Source organism: Cavia porcellus, unplaced genomic scaffold (assembly GCF_034190915.1).
Source record: "Cavia porcellus strain 051 isolate PalLab524CR breed Dunkin Hartley unplaced genomic scaffold, mCavPor4.1 scaffold_20, whole genome shotgun sequence".
Lineage (NCBI taxonomy): Eukaryota > Metazoa > Chordata > Mammalia > Rodentia > Caviidae > Cavia > Cavia porcellus.
In genome coordinates this window covers 6,037,714-6,054,121 of record NW_026947503.1, presented here as the reverse complement: position 1 = coordinate 6,054,121, position 16,408 = coordinate 6,037,714, and the positions used below count along the sequence as shown (strand labels likewise).

The 16,408-nt window shown below is 36.0% G+C and overlaps 1 protein-coding gene and 1 long non-coding RNA gene across 5 annotated transcripts in view; one reads left to right on the top strand and one right to left on the bottom strand.

The window, feature by feature from the left end:
• The window catches only part of LOC134471760 (uncharacterized), a 111,389-nt gene that overhangs the window by 64,322 nt on the left and 30,659 nt on the right, over nucleotides 1-16,408 (bottom strand). The gene's annotated exons all lie outside the window — the stretch shown is intronic.
• The window catches only part of Znf407 (zinc finger protein 407), a 448,808-nt gene that overhangs the window by 407,378 nt on the left and 25,022 nt on the right, over nucleotides 1-16,408 (top strand). The window contains exon 10 of one of the 4 annotated variants that reach the window (XM_063231440.1): nucleotides 13,287-13,403. The exons of the other annotated variants lie outside the window; for them this stretch is intronic. Coding sequence (XP_063087510.1) covers nucleotides 13,287-13,378 — 92 coding nt within the window. The 3' untranslated portion in view covers nucleotides 13,379-13,403. The remainder of the gene's footprint in view (nucleotides 1-13,286; nucleotides 13,404-16,408) is intronic. 4 annotated transcript variants of the gene reach the window in all.

Here is a 16,408-nt window from a genome sequence, read left to right as displayed (position 1 = left end):
GGAACAGTGAAGGGCTTCCGGAAAAGCAGTGTGGCCAGGTAGAAAGAGAGGTCCCTGGGGTGCCCCAGTCCTGCCAGGGGAAACCTCACCAACCTGTCCTGCAACAGCATCCCCTCTTTATCTGCTCCCCTTGCCATGTCCTAGGGTGTAAGATCTTAGCCAGAAACATGACTGTCAAGGAGTAGGACTCTACTCGTTATCCCACTAAACTGCGAGGACATGTCTTTCATTTAACAACTTGCCGTCATTAATACATCCTTATTAATTCAAGGTCATTTCAGCTCTCTAGAATCATAGATTTACTGACCTTGAATTGGTCATTTCTTCTTACAGGTAGCAACATTCACCTAACTACAAGACTATACATAAGTCATAATAACACAGATTATAGTTATCTCTTCTACATTACTTATTAAGAACCATGGTAAGCCAGTTAATTAAGGAAATTCAGCTTTCGGCACTACTAAATATTCTAATGGTCATCAGTTAACAGTAGTTTTAGTACAAAAACAGTTATTAAAATAATATTGTTGAAGCAGACATAGAGGCACAGGCAGGCTGTCCCAGGACTCATGAGACAAAGGCAGGAGGATCACTACTCCAAGAGCAGCCTACACTACACAGCAAAATTATGTCTCAAAAAACAAAACAAACTAAAAAGATAATGCTGAAAAGTGACATAATTGTTGGATTTCAATAGTATTTATTTTCTATTCCTTTGTTTAACTGATTTTTTTTTTTTTGCATGAACTAATCCCCCAGTGACTGCAGTTTCCCTTACCTTTTTCCTATGTAATAGAAAGTGGTACATTTTTTAAAAAGGACATTGATAGTTGTTAGAATGTGGAGGAAATTGATCAAAATATTAATTAGACTTTTGTTTTGCTGGTTTTCATTAGACAGATGGAGTTCTGATCTTTAACAGCAACATGACTCATGAAACTGCTTGTGTACTAAAATGCCATTATTAACACAACAGTAGTTTTCAGCAGTTGGTAATTATTGGCATAATTAAACATTTATCAAGAAACGAGTATTTATCATTCATTAAACTTTCATTAAAAATCCATCGTAACACAGGCTAGATTAGCCAGTGATTTTCAAGTGATAACTTCTTAACTTCTGGCAGGAATATAGAACATTTGCATTACAACCAAAACTATACACGAGGTAATATTTCCAGAATTGTGGGCGATTACAGGATTTCAGATTCATTTTATATTAAGTGTTTTTTGAGATTTGGGCATAGAATGTGGAGATATTTGACGATATTCTTTAGGGTTTACAGCATTTGGCATTTTTAGCAGCCTGCCTAGGAAAATGTGTTACCCTTGGCATAGAAAAGTTACTCCTAAGCACGCTCTGGAATGATATTTACATAATTAAAATTCCCTAAAACATGGGGTGTTTACGTATCTTAGGGCAGTAATTTTGTTCTGTAAGTGGAAGCCAGAGAAGAAATAGAGATCAGTAGAATCACATTCTAAATACCTCGCCTGAAAGTCCCTCCTCTAGCAGGACAATCATCCTATGGGCTTTTGAAGGCTGTGTGTCAGACTAGGGCTTCACTGTGACCCAGAGTACGTATCACTTGATGGACAGTAAGTGTAGTCTGGTGGTGTGCTCACATTTGTTGACTTATTTAGAGAGCATACTCATTTACCAGAATTAAAATATTCAATAATATAAAATTTAACATTCAGAAAATTCTGTCTGGTGACTTCTCTGAACCCTTTTTTTCTCATTTAACTTGTTTTTCCATATTTCTGCATGTGTCTATCAGCTTGCCAGTCTCATCTCATTCAGAACTACTCAATCCTGTTAATAAATGGATACATAAAAGGTACCCACAATAAGGAATACTAGGTCAAATTTTTATACATTCTATAATGTATTGTATAATGTTTAAATTAAAAGTAAACTTGTCTTAAACATTTATCATTTCCTTATGGTAAAATATTTAAAATGCTTTTTTAATTTAAATATATATATATATATATGTATAGTATATTATCTTTATGCATAATCATCCTACTGCATAACAGCACACCAAAACTTTTCACTCCTATCTACTGTAACTTAGTAAGTACTCACTGATCACCCTTTCCAAAACATGCTTCCTTCCCCTCTGTGCTGTCCAGCCTCTCATGACCACTGTCATACTCTCAGCTTCTATGAAATCAACCTTTTGTGTAGGTGTGAGATCATATGGAACTTGTCTTTCTGTGACTGGTTTATTTCACTTTAATGATCTCTACTTCCATCCATGTTTTTGCAAATGGCAATATTTCATTCTTTTTCATGACTGAATTACTATTACGTGTATGTACCATATTTTCATTATCCCATCATAGTTTGATGATCACTTACATTGTTTCCATTTCTTGGCTGTTTCAATTAGTGCTGCAATAACCAGGACATGCCAGCATAGCTAAGACGTACTAATAATTTCTTTGGATAAGTACTCATTAGTGGAATTACTGGATCATAAGGTAGTTCTGTTTTCAAGTTTTGAGGAACCTCCATATCATTTTTCACAATGACTTTACATTAACATTCTTAGTAACAGTGGCAAAGAGAACTGCTGGATGTTGTCATGCTTTCGTTTTATTACAAACTTGAAATGTTACGTTGTATCACTGTTATAGCTTTCCAACTTTCTCTTCTTCTGACCTTAAGATAGGTGTATGGAGCCCAGGATTTTGATCTAGACCTGCCTGCACAACCCTACTCTGTGCTCTGCACACTAATTGAAAAGCTTCGTGTGTGTTAGCACACTGTATGGCCCCATCAAGAGAACATGTGAGAGGAAGATCATACTGGATAACTAAGACTACTCATATGCCTCTTCACATATATGCTAGTGCTTCAGATCTTATTCTATATTCAGCATCTTTGTTTTTGTTTTCTCCTGGGCAAAAAATTTACTGTATCAGTGCTTTTATGTCACAAGAATGAATTGAATTTGTACCCTTTAGTGCAAACAACGATAGACAGAGCAGTAACCTAGTGGAAAACAAATAGACACCTCATCCCTTTTGGGGATTCAGAGAGTTTCAGAAAGATGGAGCTGACGGAAGAGAGGTGGCAGATAAAAAGAGGCCAAAGCAGGAAAGAATCCTGCGGTCATTTATTACCATGCCATCTTCATAGTGTTTGCTGAACCAAGGTGCAGAGTAATGATTCAGACAAATGACGTTAATCATAATAGCTGGCCCTTTGGCAAAAATGAAATACCTAGAATCTCAGCAGGAGACCTAATCATGTTCGCCAAAACTTGCTTCAGAAAGAGAGAATTTTCTGCCTTTAGTTTTTCTGCCAATGGCTTCCCATGGGGTATATCATCTTTAAGAGAAACAAGATGATAAGAAATTATTTCCTCTTTGTCTCTTCTTTCTCTGATCCCTGAAAAATAATCACATTAAACTATATGAATAATATTCATAGTGAAACTTATTTTTATATTTTCTTCTTATTTATCTAATGTGATAATGTGACCAAAGCTGCAATTATTAGTCAAATTTCCTGTGATCCTGGTCATCAGGATTTATCTTTACTTGTTGGAAATGATTTTAAATGCCTGTGTGTTAAGCCAGGTTGTGTTACACTTTTGTGTCAGTGTCCTGTGGTCCGCTGTGAAAGGTGCAGATCACCCATAGGCTGCTGATTCTTCAAGGTACGCTAAGCGTGTTTCTAAGTGTGCATTCAGAGAGTATATTCAGTGTTCTCTTGGTCACTGATAACATGTTAAAAGCTACTGAAAATTATTACATTTGTTATTCTGTCTTGAGTTTTTATGGATTTTTTTAATGATTAAGAATGAATTGGTTATTTTTTTATGAGTACAAATTCCTTAACAAAGCCAAAAAACAGTATGGCTCTAAATGCTTTCATTAATTATATACTTTTTATCATCACTTTAGCATGTACACATTGGTGCTTAATGTTATTGTACAGATGGGAAAACAGTTTAGAGACATGGCATACATCATCTGTAGAGGAAAATTAAATTGACATATAGGAGGTTAATGTATGTACTTTAGATTCTTTGTTGATTTTCTGTTTTCTTCATAACTGTGTAAATAGTGTGTGCTGCCATCCAATGCACAGGTTAAGTGTAGTTGCAAGCTATTACACATCATTAGAGTAAGTAATATGCAGTCAAAGAAGAAAGATGGAAGCTTTTCACTTGAAGCTGCTTGGACATTTCATTTATCATCTAGTACAGCACTACAAAAATTAGTTGTGGCAGTTTTTGTATAATTTATAGCTCAGTGTGGTAAAATTAAGCAATGTCGCACTATTTTGGCTGATTAGTGTTAATATATGTTACATCCCCCTTTCCAGCAACAAATTTGGAGAAAAAGATGGTGTTCATTCAAACTTCGTCTCTGATACCTTGTTTCTGTCAGACATTTCAAGTAAACATTAGATTTATCATTGAACTCAAGAGTTGCTTTTAAAAATTGTGGAAAATAATCGTATTCAGGAAATGATATCTCACCTTTTCCCCCTCGCATACTTCTATACTTCACATAAGGGAAAAGGCAAAGAATGGTGTAGAAATGTTGACTGCAGTGAAGTATGGCTGAAAGGGTAGATACCAATAGATTGGACCTCAGACTGAGTCTCTTTGTCTGTTCAATGACCAGTTCATTTATTAATCACACAGTAAACATGATACTGTAGATAGGCACTTTCATCTAGCAGCCAGAAGGCATGGAATAATTAGTTTAAAGGCAAGAAACTGCCATGCATAAGAAGGCACTGTGACAGATAAGTAAATCCTGCACTTAAACCTACTGTGTATTATACCTGGAAAGCCAGTCCTATGTGTCATCAATGGGTAGGATGTCTCCCTCACCTCTAGAGTACATTGCAAGTGCCAGTTTGGAATTTGGAAGATTCTGTTAGCTAAGGTCTTATGATAGGGAGTAGTATCACGATAGAATAGAATCCATAGGTATTAATGTCAAAAAGAATAATGTCTTTCTTGCCCTTTGTATGGCTTATACACAGATTGGGATGAGTTAATAAAAAACAAAGAAACTAGAGGTGGCAGGAACCAGTGAGGGCTAGGGAAGGTAACAGTCATCGCAGAAATACATAACTTTTGCTGATGCCAAAAATACCAGATAGTGTGTTTTTCTCCCAAAGCATTAGCATGCATAAAAGTACCTGACATAATCATTACAGTCATCTCACACTGTGTGAAACTGAGGCTGAGCAGAAGTTGCCAATGCAGAGGTCATGGTGAGAGTTCTAACAATCCATCCTAGGTTTTACGAAGAGCTTTCCAATCTTTACAAATATATTTTAGTATTTATGAGAAAAAAATTGTGTAATTCTTTGATTTCATTTTCATGTCATATACATAGATATACATACAATGCTAATAGTAAAAGAAAAATGATCTAGGGATAGTAGGTCTTATCACCTAGCAATCCCTGACTGAGTGCGGAGCCCTCATTGTTTCCTAGGAGAAAATTTATATCATTCGTTGTGAAAATGACATACCTGAATGAATCAGACCTACCTTGTTCACACCCAAGATGAGGAAAATGATTTATTATCTGTCCTTTGAATTTCTGTGAGCATTCTGTCTAAACTTTAAAGGAGGATTACATTTATGATTAAATCTTAACAAATGTTGTTTTAACTAGACTGCAATATATGTTATTGACAACAAGCAACTTTTTCCTCAAAATAACATTGGTGCTTAGGCATGCAATTTACAAAAATGACAAGAAAGGGTGGTACTTTTTCCAAGGTGAATGTGAGTTGACTGATTAGCTGGTATTTTAACTTAGATTCTTGCAAATTACAGACATAAGAAACCCTGCAATTTATATGTACTTTAGAAGTGAAAGCTTTAATCCCATGATTCATGATAGTAAAGTGGTAATAATTTAAGTACCATATTTTATTTATCCCTCAGAGTTGTCAGCTGATACCAGAAGTATTTTCACTATTTTGGGGTTGCTGCCTTTGGCCACCTAATTGCTTCTTAGGAAGTAAAAGGGAAATTGCTTGTATAACTACACAAATTGTCTTTGGCAACGTCAAGCCAAGGCATCAATCAGTCCATCTGGGTAAAATCACAAGCTGACTCCGATATTGCTAAATATTTATACTGTCAAATACACACAGACATCCAGATGAAAAGAGGCATTCATTAGGAATTCTCCAGCTTGTCAGTTTAAAGATGTAGATTAGAGCAAAACCTCCCACTATGGTACTGAGTGCTCAAGAAAAGTCTATATTTAGCCATTCTGAGCAATAAATATCATCATATTGCCTCATTTAGGTAAATAGAGAATAAATATTGTCAAGATGATCTAGAGATAATGTAAACAGATCCCTGTTCAGAGTCTGTGTTACAGAGGAAATTCCAGGACAGTGATGTACCAATGATGCTTTCAGGTTTAACCCTTTTTCTTAATCACATACCCTTCCCCGTTTTAATGACAAAAATTATGTTGCTGACACATTAGGGGGAAAACATGAAGAAAAAAAATGTTAACCACAAAGGTGATTTCAAGTTCTGTGAATCAGAACACTAATTAGTGCTTGTGCTGCAGTATTGTCTTGATGGTTTCAAAAGCTGCTGCTGCTGCTACTGCTGAAAATAAAGATATCTATAGCAGCACTGAAGTTCATTTCAGAGTAAGAGAGCTAATGAAGCCCATCGATCTCGGGGGAACATTACAGCTTAAAGGTTAAGACATTATTTGACAGTACACCAAGATAGTGCTCATCCTGGAATTTCTTTTGTAACATACTGTTCTGCAATAAGATTTTCTCACTGAGAATGTGCCTAGAAGACTGAGATCCATACTGTGACATGGTTCAGTTTCTGTGCTGAAACTCTGCAGGTACTTTGCACGACAGTGACTCACATGTGTTCTGTCTGAGGCGAGGATATGTCCCCTCTCAGGGGGCTTGTGCTCATTGCTCTTTCCTAGTAATTGATAATCTCAGAAGTTATGCTCAATGGAAATTTTAACTGATGTCAAAGTTTTAGTTAATTACACTAGATGATTTTTGAGATTAATAATTAACACCCCTCTTTATAACTAAATATCCATAATTAATCAGCAAATCATAATGTGAAGACTAATTAACTTCAAACTCAAATTTTTATAGAAAATTCATATTATTCTCCACATCATTAATTACCAGAGTAATCAAAGTTATCCCTCATGGGATAATATACAAAGCTTTGTGGGTTTACCAGCTAAATTGTTAGCACAGAAGGATTTCTAAAGTTTTTCTGAAAGAATTTCTAAGATTGTAAGATTACTAAGTAGTCTTACTGATTATAAGATTACTACATTGTTCAAACCCACATTCACTGGCCATGTGCTACAATGTCAATAAGCTGCTTCAACAGCTAGATCAGAAACTAGCAAAAGCAGAAATTTCCCCCTGGTATCTGCCCTTTTTTCCAGCTGCTGGGCTAACCCAGCAGTTCGTGGTGAGCAGATAATTTGGTTCACCATCTTTAAAACTACACTGTTCCTTGTCTTCGAATGCTAGTTAACTAGTTTAATACTGATTAGTAGTAAGATAAAGTACACCCCCAACATTATTAATAAAGGGATTTGTCAATAAAAAGTAAAATGTTTCATATAGAAAATATTAAAAGCTAAAGATAATTTTAAAAAGAGAAAATTAACAATAATTAAAAAGGAGAAATTCTTTACAAGACCCAAAACCTCATGCTAGCATCGCAGGACTCAACAAGGATCCAATTTATTAGAAACAGGATGATGCCACTCTTAACAATGGAAACATGTCTTTCAGGGTTTCATTTAGAAATTTAGGAGTTAAAAGTGTATTTAAAATCCACGTTTCAATTATTGTATCACCTAGTCTTCCAAGTGCACACATGGAATACTGTTCTTCTGTGTGGCAGCTGTAAAAATCCTAAGCAATTTTTACTGTCAAGAAAACTCTGGATAAATAGGGGCTGTTAAGTTAGGCAGATATCTGAGGTTATTTGGTGGCAATCAAGAACTCAGGGCACTTCAACTAATGGGTTATGATCAGAAGCTGTTCCTAATAGCCAGCTAGACGGATCTGAATATGAAGATTTCTATAATTTTGTTGTCAGCTTGTGATGTACTCTAGTGCTAATTATTTGGAACAATTATGTTTTCCTAATAACAAAAGAAGAAGCAGTGAATTAAGCAGGCTTACCTTCAGATCTTTAGATAACAGTTTAAATGCACTTGCCATTAAGAAATAACATTTCTTTTTGCTTTATGGAGCCCTAATTATTTAAGATGCTTGTCTTTTAAAATCCATTGCTTCCTCTTCTTTTAAACCTGTTCTGTGTGTCAGTTTACACTGATGATTTCAGTAACTAGTATTTTCTCAGTCTTAGGTTTATGCCTGTACCTCCCATAGACTGCTTACTTCATTTAGCTATTCAAAAACCATAATTAGTGCAGTAATTAACATGTGAATCCTTCAAAGAAAGACTGCTAGAATCATGGGACATCTCTCATCATCCTGATTGATGTGTGGATGATAAAGAGACTGAGTTTGATGTGACAACAGGATATGTATTCTTACACTATAACAGTGCTGCAGGGAAATTCAGACAGGACCTTGGTCCACAGGCCCTAACGTTTGGAAAAAGTAATTATCCACACTGTTTCTATAATTCAACTAGGTGTTATCCTGCATTTGCAGCTGTCAAATCATTTGTTTTAAATGTTTTTTAATATCTTATGAATACTTGAAAGTTTTGAGTTTTACACATTATCTCTTAACCAGTTTATAAACACAGACTAAGATTGGTTCTCATTCTCTCTCCCCTCCCGTCTGTCTGTCTGTCTCTCTCGCTGTCTTCCTCCCTTTCCCTCCCCTTCCCCTCTCACTCCCCCTCCCCATTACACAGAAAGTCTTCACTGACAGTTGACTTCAGACATCTAAAACAAATTGATGCAGGTCAGAGTTTAAAAAAAATACAAAACTCAATTCTGTACATTTCCCCAGAGAATTTTTTTGGTTTAATTTTACTTTTCTCATATTCTGAATGTATGTTTTCAAACCATGGTAAATGTTTATATGTCACTAAGCTTGGCTGGGAATGATAGATACCCATGATGTCTCTGCTGTGTTTATTGCTGTGTGTTGGCTATATCGCTGGTTATTTCAATTGGCATGTTTGCCTTTTAACTTTCTGTAAATTGTTGCACATTTTTCACACTGTGTCATTCATTGACACTTGCCCGCTCCTAAAACCCTGTACTGTGTTTTGTGTCCTCGTGGTAGCTCATCTGAACTGAATGAAACAGCTTCACATTGGGCCTGCTGTTCCTAACTAAAGGCACTCTTGAAAAGTTCTAAGCTTACTGTTGGGTTTTGGCTTCTTCCGAGTCAGAAGTTCAGGCTGAAGTAGGAACAGGATATTGGATATTGGATGTTGGTAGGGAATAATCATATGAAAAAATTTTATTTAAATGAATGGCTGTGGGTTAACTCACAATACAATACAATATAAGGGGCAGAAAGAGTCTTCTTTCCTTGCTCCTCCCCCTTTGCTCTTGTTCTTTGTGCTGTTTTCCATTGCTGTGAACTGTTGCTCTCTGCCATGTGCTACTTTGGCTTGGAGCCAGCTGTTTATAGACTGAAACCTCCACAAACTGTAGCTAGATAAGCATTTCCTTCCTTTATTTTGGGTGTCAGGAATTTTTCTGAGCAATGAGAGAAAAGTAACCAAGCCAGAGAGATTCAGTTTTCCTTTGTCTTATCAATTGTATTTATACCTATAACGTATTAATTTGTTGCAAGTTTATAATACATCTTTTCATATTATCTTAGTTGCTAAAGTCAAGGATTGACAATACAGCACTTGGTTTTGAACCACAAGATAATCAAACTATTAAACATTTTGAACTCTGAAGTGATTTATAGCTGAGCATGTATATTTAATAGACCTTTTGCCAATCAGAACACAAATCTGCCCTGCTGTATACCTCCTTCCTAATCCATGAACTATTTAAATTAGCCCATGTTGATGCTGGTGCAATGAATTAACTATAAATTCAGTAAATTCTCTACACTCTTTCTAAAGCACAGCTTTTAAACACCATTCTAATTTGTGGAAAAAACAACTTTGAAAATGCCATGACATAACACATAGGGTTCTACATGATACCACTGCTATAAATGTTGTGCTCCTTTCATTGATGTTGGGTTTTCTGTTTTCAGATGTTGTAATTACTTTGGAAGTGAGAAGTTCAGGAAAGAATGAGGAACAAGGGTGTTTTCTATGCAGTAAGCTCTATTGCCAGTCAAGTACATAATATGAGGCACTTTACAAATCTGTCTCTAATATTTAAAATATCTTCAAGGTGTCTATGCCCCTATATTGTATACATATAACTAAATCCTGCAGAGAGGAACAGGTGTCCAAGCACACATACCTAGTTAATGGTTCAAATGTAGATTTTAGGCCAGAGCTGCCTGGGTCTTAGTCTACCTGAAATCACATTGCTAAGGAAAAGATAGCATAACTGACAGTTAAAAAGCCTATGTAGATAAGTGATTGTCAAAATTATTTTAAAGAGTATGAGAAAAGCAATAGGCTTTTCTTCTGTTCTGCCATAGAAACGATAGAGCCTCTTACTTATTCTGTCTCTATCTTGTCTCTGTCTCTGTCTTTCTCTGTGTGTATATACGGCATGAATACATACACACTGCATCTAGACAAACAATAGCTTGAAATTACTTTCATGAGATTTTAGCTTTGAGGTCACTGAGGTCTACTGAGGAAGAATTAGGTTCTCTCACATTTGACTGGCACATTAAACAAAAGCATACAATTGTGGGCAATCCACATTGCCATTTTTAAGCCACGTTGATTTATGAGATGGTCTTTCCTAAATTAGATGGAATGTAGCATATATTCACAAAAGTAAGTACACATGGCAGTGAGAATCCCCCAAAATCTCCCATAAACATCAAGCCTCACCTAAGAGAAACCACCTTATTCAAACAATTTGCATTTCTTCCTCTTAGATATCTACTGTATACATATTTAGTTTCTCTGAAAATTCCTGATCCTTTGAATCAGCCCTATTTATTTCTGTACCATCAATTAAAAACTGAGAATGAATCATTTATCCTAATAACTTCTGTATTTATCAAATTTTAGAAGATTATATGAACCATGAAACTTGCATTGCCTCTGGAAAATAAATGCAAAGCTAACAGATGATATTTGCTCTTGAATGCTAAAAATAAGTCATTGAATTGATCTAAATATCTAGAGATAGAAAAGGAAGCTATAACATAGAATTCTGAGAGTCCATAGATAAAAATGTTCCTACTGACCACTGAATTCAGTAGTGTGTCTTATAGCATTTGTGACAGGAAATCATTTTAGTGCTGTTCAGTGTCTATATGCAGTACATTTGGGGTTTTTTTTAGTAAGATTTAATTTACGTACAATAAATTTAATCCTTATTAGGTATACTTTTGAATGTGTTCTGCCAAATGTATACGGTCATGCAACCATTACTACAATCAAGTTAGGGAATATGTCTGCCATTCCAGAAAGTTCCCTTGTGCTCTTTGGTGAGTCCCTTTCCCCAGTACTCAGCTCTCAGCTTATCAGTAGCTTTTCTCTTCCAGAGTATCACATAAATGGCATTGATGGTATATCGCCCTTTATTTCATTTAGCAAAATGCTTTTGAGATTCACTCCTGTGGCTTTATCCATCAGCATCTGCTCCTTGTATTACTGAGTAGTATTCTGTTGTATGGATGTGACATAGTATGTTTATCTGTTCTGGTGATGAATTTTTGGGTTGTTTCTACTTGTGTGCAATTATGATAGAACTGCAGTACTATAAATGCTTGACACCAGGTCTTTGTGGACTTCTGCTTTCATTTCCTTAGGGAGTGAGCTTATGGTGTGATGTGAGTAAGAAATTCCCAAACTATTTTCCACAATGCTTGTGATATTTTGCATTCCAGCAAAACTATGTGAGAGTTCCAGTTGCTCCACATCCTTTCCACACTTGGTACTACTGATCTTTTTAAATTTAACACTCTAGTGGGAATGTTATTATCTCATCATGGTTTTTATATTTTCCTAGTTACTGCTGCTGCTGAGTGTCTTTTCCTGTGTACATTATCTGTGAACTGCACTAACTTAGAAAAGCTCTTCCTCATAACGAGTTAAAACATACCTGCTATATGCTTAGAACGGCACAGGTTACATGCATTTCCGTGACATGACAGCTTACTGAGCAGTTGGAGACTGACTTCATGTCATTGTTTCCATTCCCCACATCTGCCTGTGCTGAATCATTGTTTGTGGAATGTTATTTCCAGATCATCCTTTGTTTTTTGTATCACATTCATGTGACTGCTGCTGATTGTGTTCCTGAGTCAAATTTCTCTTCTGGAACATGTTTCCTGGCATCAAGTACAGTGCTCTCTTTTGCGGGTACTGTGTTCCTGGTTTGTTTTTCATCAGTACATCTTTATAATAAATAATAACTGTATTCATCATGGAGTATTAGTACATGAACTGTAATGTACCTTAATTTTTTTATCTCCTCTCCCGTCCCCACACCCTCACTCTATCTCTTGTCCTCTTTCTTTTTGAAAAAATTCTATTTCCTATTATCTGTGTTTTCTTTAAGCAGTTGGAGATGGGATTTGCCTATCAGCTTTCTTTCTTGGGCAAATATAACAAGTTGACCCTGTGGCTTATCTAAGCTATTGATAAAAATGCCTAGCTTGCCAAGTAAAAAGCCCTGTATCTTGATATTGGAGATAAGGCTTCAAGGGCATATATAATCAACAGAAATAAGCACATAAAAATACTTACAAAGGAGTCAACTGGCATGATAATTGCAGAATTTTTTAAACTGCTAAAGTACTAGATTTACTTTATACACTTCAGAGTTGCTGAATTATGTTATGTTAACTGAATTCAGTTATGAATTCTTTTGATTTCCTTTAATCTTTGATGTCAGTTGAATGCGTCTATAAAAAGTACTAAAGAATATGTAGATATGGTCAACATAAGATTTTAAACCCTGGGGGCAAAAATAAAACACCACTGAAAATAACTGTTAAATAAAAGCAATTGATCTTTTCTAACATCTTTAGAACCTACATTTTCATAATTTCTAGAACTGGTATTAGGTGGAGTAATCTCCCCTCCCATTCTTTGAAAAACACATACATCAATTTGTTTACTTATAGCTTCATGAAAGGATTCTGTTGGCGTTTTTTATTGTTTCTTTTTTCTTTAGTAAAGAGGAAAGGCCTTGAATTGGATGCAGTGGCTCGTGCCTATAATCACAGCACTCAGGATCTCAGGAGGCTATTAAGGAAGACACTGTGAATGCAGGGCCAGCCTGGGCTACATGGTGAGTTCTAGGCCAGCCTGAACTACATAGTGAGACCCTGTTTAAAAAAAAAAAAGTGACAAAGAGAGAGAAAGAGCCTTTGGAACTAAGTTAGTTGACAGTTCAGCTTGACTACTAGAAGATTCCATATTGTTCATGGATTCTTTTACCTTTGACATTGTTTATAGTGAATGGATTTGCTTGGACTAGTGTTTGCTTTTGTTCTTTCATTATTTCTTATTCTACTAGTGTGAAGAATAATTGTAGGTAATGTTTCTGATCTTGAAATAGATCCACACATTGCAATAACCTGGTACTGTTACAATTTATGAGGCCCTTGAATAAAACTTGCAAACTATTGATGATAGATTCTTCATTGATATTTGATAGGTTGTATAAAATAAATATATTAGTTATATTTTATTGGAACTAAGTTGGATAAATCAGAAAGACATAGCTAAAACTATGATATTTAGTTTAATAAAAATCTATCATAGTTTTGTTATCTGCATGCTATTTAAAATTTCTTACCTCTATTAAGGGTCATATACCTGATGTTTCAGGCAGACTAAAGATTTATGTACTCCTCAGAGTCCTTCTGGGTACTTAGCAGTATTTACAGCTAACTCAATGTTTTGTTTAAACACATTGGTGTAAGTTCCATTACAGCAAAGAATTTCTTTCAGGATATTATTGTAAAGTGAAAGGATGCAATATCAGTAATATGTATGTGAATGAAGAATGAAAAAGTTTTTAAACTTGATTAGAAAAAAAGCTAATGTCTGTGCTTGTACATGTGCATTCAGGTTCAGGGCACCACCATGTGTATGTGAAATGTACAGATATGATCATCTCAATGGAAATTTTAAAGTAGATCTAACTGGAAACAAAGTTGCTCCTTTTAATTAAAATGCACATGAATCACTACATCATTCAGTTTACATTGTTTATGAAAGACTGTGAGCACCAGCTCATCTTGGTGTTTAAGTTCCCCTTCTTGGCATAAGTTGGGGCATTCTGTAAAGCAACTGGCAAGTCCTCAGCCTCCAGCATGAAGGCCCTTTGCCTGCAGATACTGGAAACGTTGCCCTGGAAATGTAGCTGAAGTTTCCTGAAAGTGAAACGTGAAGCATGCCAGGCCCATCTGTGCCAGCCTTGTAAAACAAAAGCACCCAATTTTATCATCATAGTCTTTTGTTCTCCGTAGCGCTATTCATGTGGCTGTTTCATGAATGCCAGAGTCTGGGGGCATCCATTGATCCGCCGCTTTCTTTGCTGCGCTGTTTGTTCTCCATTATAATACTTGTCACCTCTACACCCTGTTCCTTTTAAAAATGGAAACTTTAATGTTGAGAATGTTGAGTAATCTTATAAGGTTTTATGCTGAAAGACCAAAGAGCTTTGCTTTGGATTGCAGATCAAATATGAACTGTTGTAGGGTAGACAAGTATGCTTTTAAGTAGAGGGAACAAATCTACCGCATGAATCCCAGAATCTATAAATCTGTTGTTTTATTATATTGGTGTCAGTTTTCATTATCTTCCTGAATGGGTATTTCCCATCTTTATGTACCATATTTGCATATGATGAACCAACCAGCTTAAACATGGCTTCTTCTGAATTTCCATTCAAATCATCAGAAGTGATTCTTAATTTGTAATCACACTAAACCAAATATGGTAACTGTAAATCCATCTAAGCTGTAATGCAACAATCAGCCTGTGAATGTCTAAGTAACACAGTCAGTTGCCATAGCATACAGGTGGAAATACATTAGACATTGTAATAGGAATTTTAGAATGGTAACATGCAACCCGTGAATATGTAATGTTTTCTGTAAATTAACCAGGGATAAGTCAGATTGCCAAGCCAATCCCTGTGGGTATCAGCATTCGCATGGAACCACAGAAACCACATATAGAGAGAGCCCTAACCTCTGGGAAACCAAGTAGCTATGAGTCTCCCCCTGCCCATTTTAGCCAGTACTGTCACCTTTCTTATCTTATTTTGGTGGGAAAGTCTTAGTGGCTCTGATGCTTAAAAATTACAATCCACTTATAATCCAGCAGTTAGAATGTTGAGTAAATACACAGCCACATTGCAGCCATCTGTACTGCCATGTTGTACCCCAGATCTCAGAACCCGCACTTCCAGAATAGCAGGATCTTCCTTGATTGGCTCCTGTGAACACCAATGCAGAGAATATTTGTGTGAATTTCTTCCCATCTGAGTTTGTTTTTGTTTTTGTTTTCTCCCATAGAGTTGAATGTAACAGTGTTTAAAACCTTTGTCTCCAGGTAGACAATTTTTGTAAAGGCTTGAGCTGAAATATCTCCTATCAGGATTTGCCTGCCAAATGTTCCCTGTCTCTTTCCTTCATGTATACAAGCTGAGTTGAGGTCAAATAAATTGTTATATTTGTGGAAATTATTCTTAGGTTGGGTTAAAAAAAAAAGAACGAATCCTTCCTTATTAATAAAACTGCTCAAAATCGAAGCTAACTTTGAATGCATCTGTTAGAGTATATAGGATCCTGATTTCAACATATAAATTTAGAGAGTTGGACAATAAAACCAGGTATTGAATAATAAAAGCACGTTAAGACAGAACTAAAGCTGATGAGTTGGGCCAAGTTGTAGTTATGAGTATTGATTTGAGGTTGTGTTGGGGAAACTGGTTCTGTAGGCTCAGTTGTGATGGTTTAATTGCTAGCAGGACTGTGTCTGAATATGGACAGAAAAATCCAATAGTGTCTGGTCCGTGGGTGTTAACTGGTAAAAGGCAGGCCTAGAAAATAGAGTTACTCAAAACACTTAAAATAGTATTTTTAAGTGAAAGATGGAGGCTGGGCCCCAGAGAGCTAGGGTCCCTGCCTCCACAGCCTTGGCTATAAGCAACTCTGGCGTCCTTTGCTTATGTGGCCTCTTTAGAATGCAAGTTTCTGTAATGGAGGCTCTTTTGGAAAACTTCTTCCTAACTTTTCTGTATGTAGTTTATATGCTGAACTTCCTGGGATTTCTATTAAG